Here is a 10,557-nt window from a genome sequence, read left to right as displayed (position 1 = left end):
CAGGATAGTCAGATCTTCTCGACCGTTCCATGCTTCTATCCCCAGGATACTGAAATCCTTCTCCTCCACGCCGCAACCCCCCTCCGGGCTGGACAGGCAACTTTATCTCATGCGGGCTGCTCCCTTGGAGCGGCACCGCTGCTCCCGAGGGAGCGCACCCCGTAGCGGGTGCAGTGAGTGCCTTGGGGCTGGGTGGCCTGTCCTCTGGACGGGCTCAGCCCCGGCGACTCACTAGGGTGCCTGCCCAGACCTATTTATATACACTGTGCCCAGACCAATGTCTCCCCCTATATCCTATCATCCTCCCGGCGCTCGAAAGGGCCTAACCCAACAAAACAAAAACAAACAGATCTTCTTAACGCCTCAACTCCCTGTTCCGGTCTGGACGGGGAACTTCCTTCCAAGCGGAATATAGCCCGTAAGCCGAGCACGCCCGTAGCCGGGTGCGGTGAGTGCTTGGGGGGGGGGGGGGGGGCTGGTCGGCCTGTCCTCTGGACGGGCTCAGCCCCAGTGACTTACTAGGGTGCCTGCCCAGGCCAATGTCTCCCCCTATATCCTATCATCCTCCCGGCTCTGAAATGGTCTCGTCAGACCGAAAGGGCCTAACCCAACAAAACAAACAAACAAACAAAATCAGCCCTTGGGACTCACCAGGGTGCCTGCCCAGACCAATGTCTGCCCCTTATTCCTATCATCCTTCCCGCTCTGAAATCGTCTTGTCAGACCGAAAGGACCTAACCCAATAAAACAAATAAACAAAACAAGCTGGCTGCGACGCCAAGGATGTGCGATGCCTGAAGCAAACACCGAACAGCGTTTAAAATATATTTGGCGCTCTATCAAACAATCTACATTCTTCCCACAGTTTACTCACTGACTAGTTGACACATGGTTGCATAGGCACTACAGAACTGAGAGCTCGGCTCAGCATCGCTCCCCCTCTCTCTTCTCCTGGCCTCTGCCCAGAGGCTGGTTAGGAGACATACAATTACATACATACGGCGCAAACATACTCAAGCAATTTTCAACGACGTTCAGAGTTCATATCACAAAGCTGAGAACACACACCTAGTATGCAATGCATGTCAGCGCATTCTATGTAAAACCGAGCTCAAGTCATCCAACCAGACTTTTCCTATAAACAAAACTGGTATTTCTTTTAAACAGCCGCATTTGCCGCTGTTTTAGCTTTGTCATCTTATCGGTTACCATTAATTTTATTTTGTTTCCTCCCACGCATTCCACCTTTCCTCTCTATCGTGTGTCCAAAGGACGGCATTTTACCCTAACTCACCAAAACGAGTCACACAAGCAGCTCAATGCTCAAATTCCGTCCCATACCTCTAGCAGGACGTCACATACTTATGACATCACACAATGACATCATCAGCAAACTGTCCAACACATGACGTCACACATTTGGCCACTGGTCTGGAAGACAGCGGACGTGGCAAAACGCGAGCAGCGGGAGAGAGGACATTCGAGTCCTCAGCGAGAGCTATCTATCCCATCCTCTTTCCCCGCAATACATCTCACATACAAGCCCAAAAGTCGCACTGCACGAAGTATCGTACTATTCACACGCTTAACAAGCTATAAATAAGCAACAGTCGGGTGGCGGCGGCAGCTACCAGCAGAAGCTATCCTGTTAACAATCGCCGTTCAAGCTACACCACAATACAAATGTACAAATATAAAAATATCACATGAGCTCTGCGCCCGGCGAATGGGTGTCCTCTCGTGACGGGTTTTGATTTCACGGCGTGTGATTGGCTGTACGAGAGAGAGTTGACCAATCAGGCGTCGTCACGGGTCACGTGTCACCAGGTGTGCACCAATCGGAGGCCAGAACGGGCCAATATCAGATGTATGACGTCTCTTCACGGCAAAAAGGGTCTCATCGGGGCTCTTCGTCAGATGAAAGGTCTCTGAGATTCCTCACTGAGGGTTCCTGGGACACACGAAGGCCCTCATTTTGCCTCGAGATCCTCACTTTGCCCAGATGGTCCTCATTGGGTCCCGAGAGTCCTCAATAGACCCCTTGGGCCCTCACTAGGCCCTCACTCCCAACTGAGACTCCAAGCACCACCGTCCACCACTGGGCCCATCAGACCCCTCCTGGGCCCGGCTAGACCCGGGGCCCCAGCTGGGCCTCTAGCACGTGCGCTGCGTCGTCGCGTCCCATGATTCGGAGGATGTTGAGGAGCTCAGTGGCGGCCGCTGAGGGGTCCGCGTGCCTCGCCCACCAGAGGTCCAGCAGGCATTCAGTCGGAGACTTCTTGGCGGCGAAATAGTTGATGAACCTGTAAGATAGGAGCAGATGTGTGAGAAGTGCATTCACCATGAAGGAAGTGAAGGAGATGCTCAGTTCCTGACAATTTTCAAATAGTTTCAAAGAGACTAGAAAACTAGATAAATCCGTGCCAAAACAGCAAAATTTGACCAAGTTAACACGCGCAGTGCAAGGGTTGCGAGTACTACGCCCAGTGGAAGGGGGGGGGGGGGGTGGATGGCGCCCCCCCTAAGATCTCAGCTCCCACTGGAGCTAGAAAGACGAAATTTGGAGGGTAGGTGGAGGGCCTGGGGACTCTGTTGTGTGTGAATTTCATGACCCTAGGTCAATATCTTCAAGGTCAAATGAGGTCAAATGTGGTCAAATCTGCCATATGAGCGACTTTTTTTGCGTTTACACGCCGATAACTCAAAAAGTTACCGGCCGATTTTCTTTTTTCTTTCACTTTATGAAAGAACAGACATTTGTGAATATGTATGGTGAATTTCTAGTTAATCCAACAATAAATATGGCAGTTAGAAGCCTGCTAAGCGTAAGATGTCGCCGGCTGAAGCGGGATCGGCCGCCGCGGGAAACGCGGCAATCACAATTTTGTGTTTACACACTCATAACTCAAGTTGCTACCGGCCGATTTTCAAAATTCTTTGACCATAAGATTGCCTGTACATTTCTCAGTCTTCTCACAGAAATTGACGCGAATCGAATATAATCGCGCGATGTAAAGACGGAACCGTCCCGCCCCGGCACAGTCTACAATTCAGGCGGCGCGTAACGGCTGGCGCCGGCCGCCGCGCCGCCGCGGCGGCAGGATGTTTGACTTTACACCGCTATTACTAGAAAAGTTGTGAACCGATTTTCTTATTTCTTGCACGAGAAGATCCGCAGTTCAATTCTGGACAGGTAGCCAGAATTTCACATTGATATTATGTTTGCGGCGTGAGTTATTGGCGAAAAACAGGAGGGTTGGGCGAAATCCGCCTCCCTTCCACTGCGCGTGTTAAGACAAAGAAAACCACGAGTCATCAAATTAACACCCAACACCTTGTCATTTAGCCTATACGTCATGTCTGCCTCTACCGCCGGGGCGACTATGGCACTGACCTGTTGACCTGCATCCTCTGCGCCAGCATCCTCCAATCATTGAGCCGGGAGCTGGGCTGGTTGAGGAGCTGACACAACTTCTGGCGGGTCTCGGCCGACAGCCTGGGAACGCACACGGCGGGGAGAGGTTAGTCGTGTAGATATTACACACAATACATGTCTATGAAAGGCATGCATAAACGGTTGTGTTAGAGTAATCGTGACTCGTGAGACTAAAGTGCCAGAAGGTGAAACACACGTTATAAAGAAAAGGGAGCGCTCAGACCTTACTTTCCCAGTGTCCAAAATCAAAATTACACGTGTTTCTGAGTCGCGTATTTCCATTTACCTACATCAAATTTCGGTATCCGCGTCCCCCTATAAGCTGTATCCCCCAAAGTCCCCCTTTCCAGCTCACCTGTATCCTCCTGTATCCAGCGTGGTCACAGTGACCGTCGAAGACGCTCCCGAGGATCCACTCGTATTCGTCGACACACTCGACGTCACGGTAGCCGTAGGCCTGCCGGGCAGCGGACTCGGCAAGGGCCCGCTCTCCGCAGACGAAACCCGCAACATCTGGCGTCGAGTTTGAGTGCCGCCCTTCTGCGAGACGAGAACGCGAGCGGAGAAGGAGAGGCCGTCTCCGCGGGATGCTCCTGATCCTCCACGTCCTACGTGCTCCAGGCTGAAGGAGCAGTGCAGGAGAGGGCACGCGCTGCCCCAGACGTGCCAGAACGGGATCTCCTGTGAAGTACGGGTCATGGGGTGAGTTAGACACGCGTGGTATGACCAGAGGTATGGCGGGTAATGGGCATTGGGTGAGGAAGGGTTATGAATAGATGGGAGCCTTGTGCGAAGTGGTGTGGCCACGATCATTGAATACTACTATTCGGTGACGTAATAATGAAAACGTAATAATGAAAACGTTATAATGAAAACGTTGACGATCAACATTCGCAACGCATCAATCGAAATTTTACATCCATTCAGCACATTAATCCATCCATTCAAAACTTGGATAAACCATGACATGCTACCAAAATAACTGAATTTGATATCAGTTACAATTTGCAACTCTATCTCACCTGATAGTCGCCCTGCGGTTTGCACCTCCATCCGATGCTCAGATCCTCCAGCGACAGGCTCAGCCCTCCTCCCCCGCTCTCGAACGCCATCGTCTTCGGCTTATCCAGCAGCCTGCCGGCCAGCCTTCTTTCCAGCTGAAGCACCGCTTCAAACGCCGCGCGAGTGTCCTCCACCACATAGCACCGGATACAGTACTCTGAGGCACACCCTGCTACCAGGCGGGGGCCGAACGCAGCCAGGCGGAGTAGCTTCACAGCCGGGCCACCGGCCGCTCCACCAACCCCATCCGAGTCATTGCCCGGCTCTCCAACCAGCGCCAGCGGCTGAAGGGTGTCCACGAGCACATGAACCCGCTGCTGGTCTAGGTGGGTGTACACACCGGTGTTCAGATTCTCCTCTCCAAGAAGAGCCAGGTGATGCCACCCGCCCGGCGCCGGCCACTGCTTGTTGCCGCCAAACACTGAGATAGACCAGTTGGTTTTGAGGCTGGCGCAGTGCTGGAAACTGACGATGGCCGGTCGGAGGAGCTGGACGGAGCCCGGCCCGGCCAGAACCACCGGAGACAGCAGGGTCTCGTGCTCTGGAACACAGGGTGTCGTATGTGAGAGAGTTTTTGATGTAATAGTATGCCTACACGCCGATACAATACACACATATTTCACCCAGCGCCCGAAACACGTCTAACCCCTTGAGCTGCGCTTATCGTATCAGTCCCATTAGTCTCCCATCATATTCATGTTATCTACGGTATTTAAAAAAAAAAAAACTTGACCATGATAGACAGCGATAACCACATAACGCCATCCTTAACAGCATACGATGGTTTAAAACTACTTCAAGACCAAGAGCCCTAAGATAGTTACTTTACTGCCCCACCCATCTGTTCGTCCCCAGCCACCGCCGATCGTTACCTCCTAGCTGGGGACGGCCCTTGGAGTCGTTGAGCACCACCAGATAGATTTCCTCCTGTTGTCCGTCGGCCAGGGCACCCTCTGGGATAGTCAGACTGACGCCGGCCTCGGCCAGCGAGAGCACAGCGCCGGCTGACGTCACTGGAATGGAGGGAATGCATTAGATGACGTCAGTGGAGCAGAGATAACACAGGATGACGTCAGTGGAGCGTGGGGAATACACAGACCGGCCTCACTGAAAAGAATGGAATGCACCGGCCGGCGATACTCTGAGAAAATGCATACATAAAATGCATAGTGTGATATTACTGATTGAAAACACGATGTACTGCCGCTAAAGCTATTTCAGTAACAGATCATTTAGTGGCAGGCTCAGCCACTTGATTTCAATCTTTCTCATACTCCCATATAATGTACAATATGTTGATACAGTATTCCTTGAGCATTGCGGCGTTCCCCAGTAAGTTGGTTTTAAAAATTGTATTCAGCCGCAGATACCGGTTCGTTCCAGTCTACGGCAGGGCAGCGCCCTCACCTGTGGCCAACTCGAGGTTGTCAGGATTGACGTCAGATGGCAGTGTCACAGACAGCAGCGACTGACGACAGGAGGCCGGCTCAGAGCCGTACAGGGACTTGCCGTGGGGAGATGTGGCTGAAAAATGAGCATAAACGTTCAGTAGGTGATCCTGCATGATCGCATGATCGTTCAACTGATAAACACGCACGCTGAGCTACATTTACTTCCAGTAAGGCAACATAGACATTTATATCTTCAATTAACAGGAAATAAATATTGCCACGGACACATTGGTAGCAGCATTTGATTATTTCCCATTTCCATGAACTAGCCCATCGGCCATCCTGCTTCTCTCCGATAAAGAATTTCTCTTTTATATAATTTATGAAACAGCACCTGCTAGCGCTCACATCCCACATTGCACCACATGACTGCAACACGTCCTAATCAATTCCCACACACCAAATAATAACGTACCCCTCTTCCCCTCATACCCCCCCCCCCTCCCCCTCGGCTACTCACGCGAGCTGCAGTACGACGAGTGCGAGTGAGCCGTGCCGCTATCTCCGGCCTGGTGAGCCCGGGACACGGGCGAGGCAGCCGTACTAGTCTCACTATCCGCTCCAGAGTTGTGAGCAGAGTCGAGTCGTTTCGGCAGGAACATAGCGTGAGGTTCGTCGTAATGGTGCTCGGATGGCGAGCTGAGCAGTGCTGTGGGGAGAGGGGGAGTCAGATATTGCTGGAAAGAGTGGTGACTGAAGAGATACTGGGCAAAGTTAGCGAGAGTCAGACATGGCTGATGCGTGGTTGTGGAGGAGTCGCTAGGGTTGCTATAGGAGGAGATAGGGTCAGAAATCAGAACCACATGAGAGCTTAGGAGGCATTTGGAGAGTAGATTAAAAAGATAAGGGAAGGTGTGAAAATGAGAGGTAACACAACTCACTGCGTTTCGGGCACGGTAAAATGTTACAGATGCAAGATTCTAATACGTACCATGACGTGAAACGTTACGGATGTACATTCTTCTTCAAATTATGTAAGACGTTTCAGGACAGCACGGTGTGACTAATGCCAGTTGATCAGTGCACGCGATTCAACCATATTACACATTTCTCGTAACGTCACATGCTTTTACGTTAAACACAACGTCAAAGATTTAGATCATTTCAAGTCGCTATTTTTGTTTAGTCCCAGCAATCTCATTTTTTCATGTTACACGATTGTACTGAAAGCTTTAGATAATGCAGAAAAATATATCGCCGCAATCCAAATCTTGTCTGGTATGCCATGATAGCAGTATTGCATGCGACTCAAATTCCTCAAGTGCCGGACTGACGGATTTAACCTTACAATCATTTCAACAGATCCATGACGCTTATACCGTATACTGTTTGTTTGTTTGTTTGTTTTGTTGGGTTAGGCCCTTTCGGTCGACAAGACCATTGCAGAGCCGGAAGGACGATAGGAATTAGGGGGAGACATTGGTCTGGGCAGGCACCCTAGTGAGTCGCCGGGGCTGAGCCCGTCCAGAGGACAGGCCACCCAGCCCCAAGGCACTCACTGCACCCGGCTACGGGGTGCGCTCCCTCAGGAGCAGCGGTGCCGCTCCAAGGGAGCAGCCCGCATGAGATAAAGTTGCCTGTCCAGCCCGGAGGGGGGGTTGCGGCTTGGAGGAGAAGGATTTCAGTATCCTGAGGATAGAAGCACGGATAGGTCGAGTATACTGTTTCCCAAATTCCGTGTACACACCCGTTTTGTTGCTGTTTGGGTCTCCGTAGGAGTAGTCGCTGTTCAGACTCGGTGGGGTCGGGTTCATGATGGCGACGCTAGAGGTCAGGTCGGGCGCGTAACCCAGCTGCTTCTTCGAGTTGTCGTAGTAGCGTGCTTCATAATCTGAAAACAGAACAGCAAGGGTATGGTCAGGTTATACTCAACGCTGGTTAGCATGTATCGACGTTATCGACGAAAGTCTGCGTTATCACATGAACAAAGCGATTTGTATTTTGATCAGTTGAACCATGGTTCTTCGGAATTTGAAGGATGAAAGTTTAAAATCCGATTGGAGGACTAAGTCTTTGTCAAATTTGTCACAAATAGTACTTTATGCGACCTTCACCTCGTTTAAATGTATTTTATGTCTCGCTCGACTTGTTTAAAGGTAGTGTGCCACCTTTGAAAGATTTCCCGTTTTATTTTTCCTAGGATAAGAAGCTTCTGTTTTTACCTAATATCGCAAAAAAAAAAAAAATCAAAAATGGGCCTGGAATAGTGCCTTTTTCGCCTAAAAGTTTATCGGTTTTTAGATATGTATAACAACTGTAGTGGGCTCACCTGCAAACAGGCGTCGGGCAACAATCGCGAATGCGGCGCACTTGTGACAATAAGCAAAGGTCATTATAGTGTTACGACCATACGACGTACGGGAATGAGTTATCAGCTGTCTAATCGTAGACAACACAATGTCGAGCCTTAAACTGTAAGCCCGTATTGGTATTGTTTCTTTTATTTGGCTGTCGAACATTATTTATGGTTTGAAATATGATTTTATGTAAAATAATTGATATGAAAAAGCCGTCTTATAAGTTATGACCCCATTTCACCACACGCAAGTGGCAGAAATGACAATGATCAGCTGACGCATTTTTCTTGGCCGAATTCAGAGCGCGCGGCCCGACGCACCACGCGTATTTGGAAATTCCGACCTCGACGAGCATCAGAAGCCAACTAACAGGCGTGTTCGAAACCGCAGGAGCTGATGATGAACGGGTTTATCGAAACTTGATTGGATGAGCATATCGGTAATAGCGATTTCAGTGTGTGCATTTATTGTTCATAGTGGTGTGAAATGTGGTTGGGGTACGACCGACAACCCGTCGGGGCGAATTTCGCACTGGGGTACTCAAAATTTGAAGAATTTAAGACGTTTCCATAAGTTTTGAAGGTATGGATAAGTTCTAAAAATCCGGTTCTCCTTATCCGGGTCATTAACTCCATATGGTCCAGGAAAGCTGGCACACTACCTTCAAGCACGAGTTTATAAATGAGCGAGTGAAACGAGTTCATTTATAAACGAGTGCTTAAAAGTCATTTAAATAGCCTTTAATCTGTGTTAATGAGTAATCACAAAGCCAATCGACCAAGAAAAACAAAATCGAACACTGTAGCTCTAACTTACGTTTACTATTACGAAGTACGGAATAAAAGGCACCTACCTCGCTCAGTAAGACCGTACATGCTCTGTCCCCTTCCCTTCCTTCTGTACAGCTTCAGAGCGAGCAGAGCTATCAGTGGGAAGACCACCAGAGCCACGGCCAGGCCCACGTACAGCGCTACGTCGGTCTCAGGCACCGCGCGCGCTCCTGAAACAACAACAATAACACGTCAAAATGGAACAACAAAACATGACGCAGCACCACAAAACACGTCATAAATTATAACATAACATGATGTAACTCTACGCAACACATCAACGCTTGTGTAGCACAACTAAATAACCATTGACACACCTCTTTCGGGTTGATGGAAGGCTTCAAATTTCAGTAAAACACCGCATAAACGCAGGCTCAAAGCAGATAAACCGATATAAGGGCTAGGGAGGGGCGGAAAAACACGAAATCCGAGCCAACACAGAACAGAGGAATCAGGACAGTTCAGGACACCGCCTCACACACGCCCGATCTCAGCGCAGATAGCATTGTAACGCGTCGCGTTTGTCCCATTTCTGCGCGCCGCGCCGCGTTTGCGCCATTCCAGCGCGGCGCGGCGCTACTGTCACCGACAGTGAGGGAAAAACAAACAGACGCGTCTCGCTCGGTCCGACCAGCGATCGTATCTCATTGTGGGGAGACAGCTCCGATTTCTGAACGGCGCCGCCTGAAAACGCTGCAGGCCGGGAGCTGTTCGGACGTTTACTGATCGCCGGAACGATACTGAGCTGGGATGGAGATATCGAATAACCCGTTGTGAAGTTGTCTGGCTCAGGGGTTAGTTCTTTCGCCCTCTAACAGCCATCCGTGCTCGATTCCCAGACAAAGCACGGGAACTTGTCGCTAAGAACAGTGTGAACTTTCGGTTAGTGCTCGGTCCTAAGAATAGTACCTACCTATTCCACAATCAACTAGCTAAATGAGGGCCGCCACTGCATAATCAAATTGAGCTAATCTATTTAAATGTTCTTCAGATTGTCCTACATCCGCCATCAAGACAAAAATAATTCTCGTCTAAGCGCACCTCTTACGCGGATTAGAACAAAGCGTCTTCTCCATTATCTTTCCAATGCATCCCAACTCAGCGTTGGGCGCTGCCATCTTCATTGTGAGACCAGAGACCACGTCAGCACGACGTACCCTGGATTAGTCACCGCCTCCCTCCCTCTCTCCCCTCTCTGCCTCGTCGCGTCCCCGCCCGCACCCCGCCAGCCGGGCCCGGGCCGGGTCCCAAAAATCTACAGACGGAGCCGACTCTCCCCTTGTGGCCCGAAGACGACGGCGGCGGCGACCGCGGCGGGGGAGGCGTGGTAGTAGTTACTCACTGAACCGTGTCTCCTTCCGGACTACGGAGATGTGTCTCCATCGCCGGAGAGGGGAGACATCGTAAAGGAGACGCGCAGTACACGCACAATGGGGCCGGAGCGCCCGCTGATGCCAGAAGAAATGGTCGTTTCTGCAGGG

At 50.5% G+C, this 10,557-nt stretch overlaps 1 protein-coding gene across 1 annotated transcript in view; it reads right to left on the bottom strand.

The window, feature by feature from the left end:
- Window positions 1–811: 811 nt before the first annotated feature.
- The window catches only part of LOC122364173 (netrin receptor UNC5C-like), a 98,575-nt gene continuing 88,829 nt past the window's right edge, over window positions 812–10,557 (bottom strand). Inside the window, exons 8-16 of the mRNA XM_043334315.1 lie at window positions 9,100–9,246; window positions 7,637–7,780; window positions 6,410–6,598; window positions 5,906–6,022; window positions 5,371–5,511; window positions 4,459–5,039; window positions 3,792–4,117; window positions 3,395–3,496; window positions 812–2,303 (exon numbers count right to left, since the gene is read on the bottom strand). Of these exons, the coding sequence (XP_043190250.1) occupies window positions 2,129–2,303; window positions 3,395–3,496; window positions 3,792–4,117; window positions 4,459–5,039; window positions 5,371–5,511; window positions 5,906–6,022; window positions 6,410–6,598; window positions 7,637–7,780; window positions 9,100–9,246 (1,922 nt within the window). The 3' untranslated portion in view covers window positions 812–2,128. The remainder of the gene's footprint in view (window positions 2,304–3,394; window positions 3,497–3,791; window positions 4,118–4,458; window positions 5,040–5,370; window positions 5,512–5,905; window positions 6,023–6,409; window positions 6,599–7,636; window positions 7,781–9,099; window positions 9,247–10,557) is intronic.

Source organism: Amphibalanus amphitrite, unplaced genomic scaffold, assembly GCF_019059575.1.
Source record: "Amphibalanus amphitrite isolate SeventyFive unplaced genomic scaffold, NRLGWU_Aamphi_draft 000660F_arrow, whole genome shotgun sequence".
In the NCBI taxonomy this organism is placed as follows: domain Eukaryota; kingdom Metazoa; phylum Arthropoda; class Thecostraca; order Balanomorpha; family Balanidae; genus Amphibalanus; species Amphibalanus amphitrite.
Note: the sequence above shows the minus strand (reverse complement) of the source record. Positions and strands in the feature narration are given on the sequence as shown.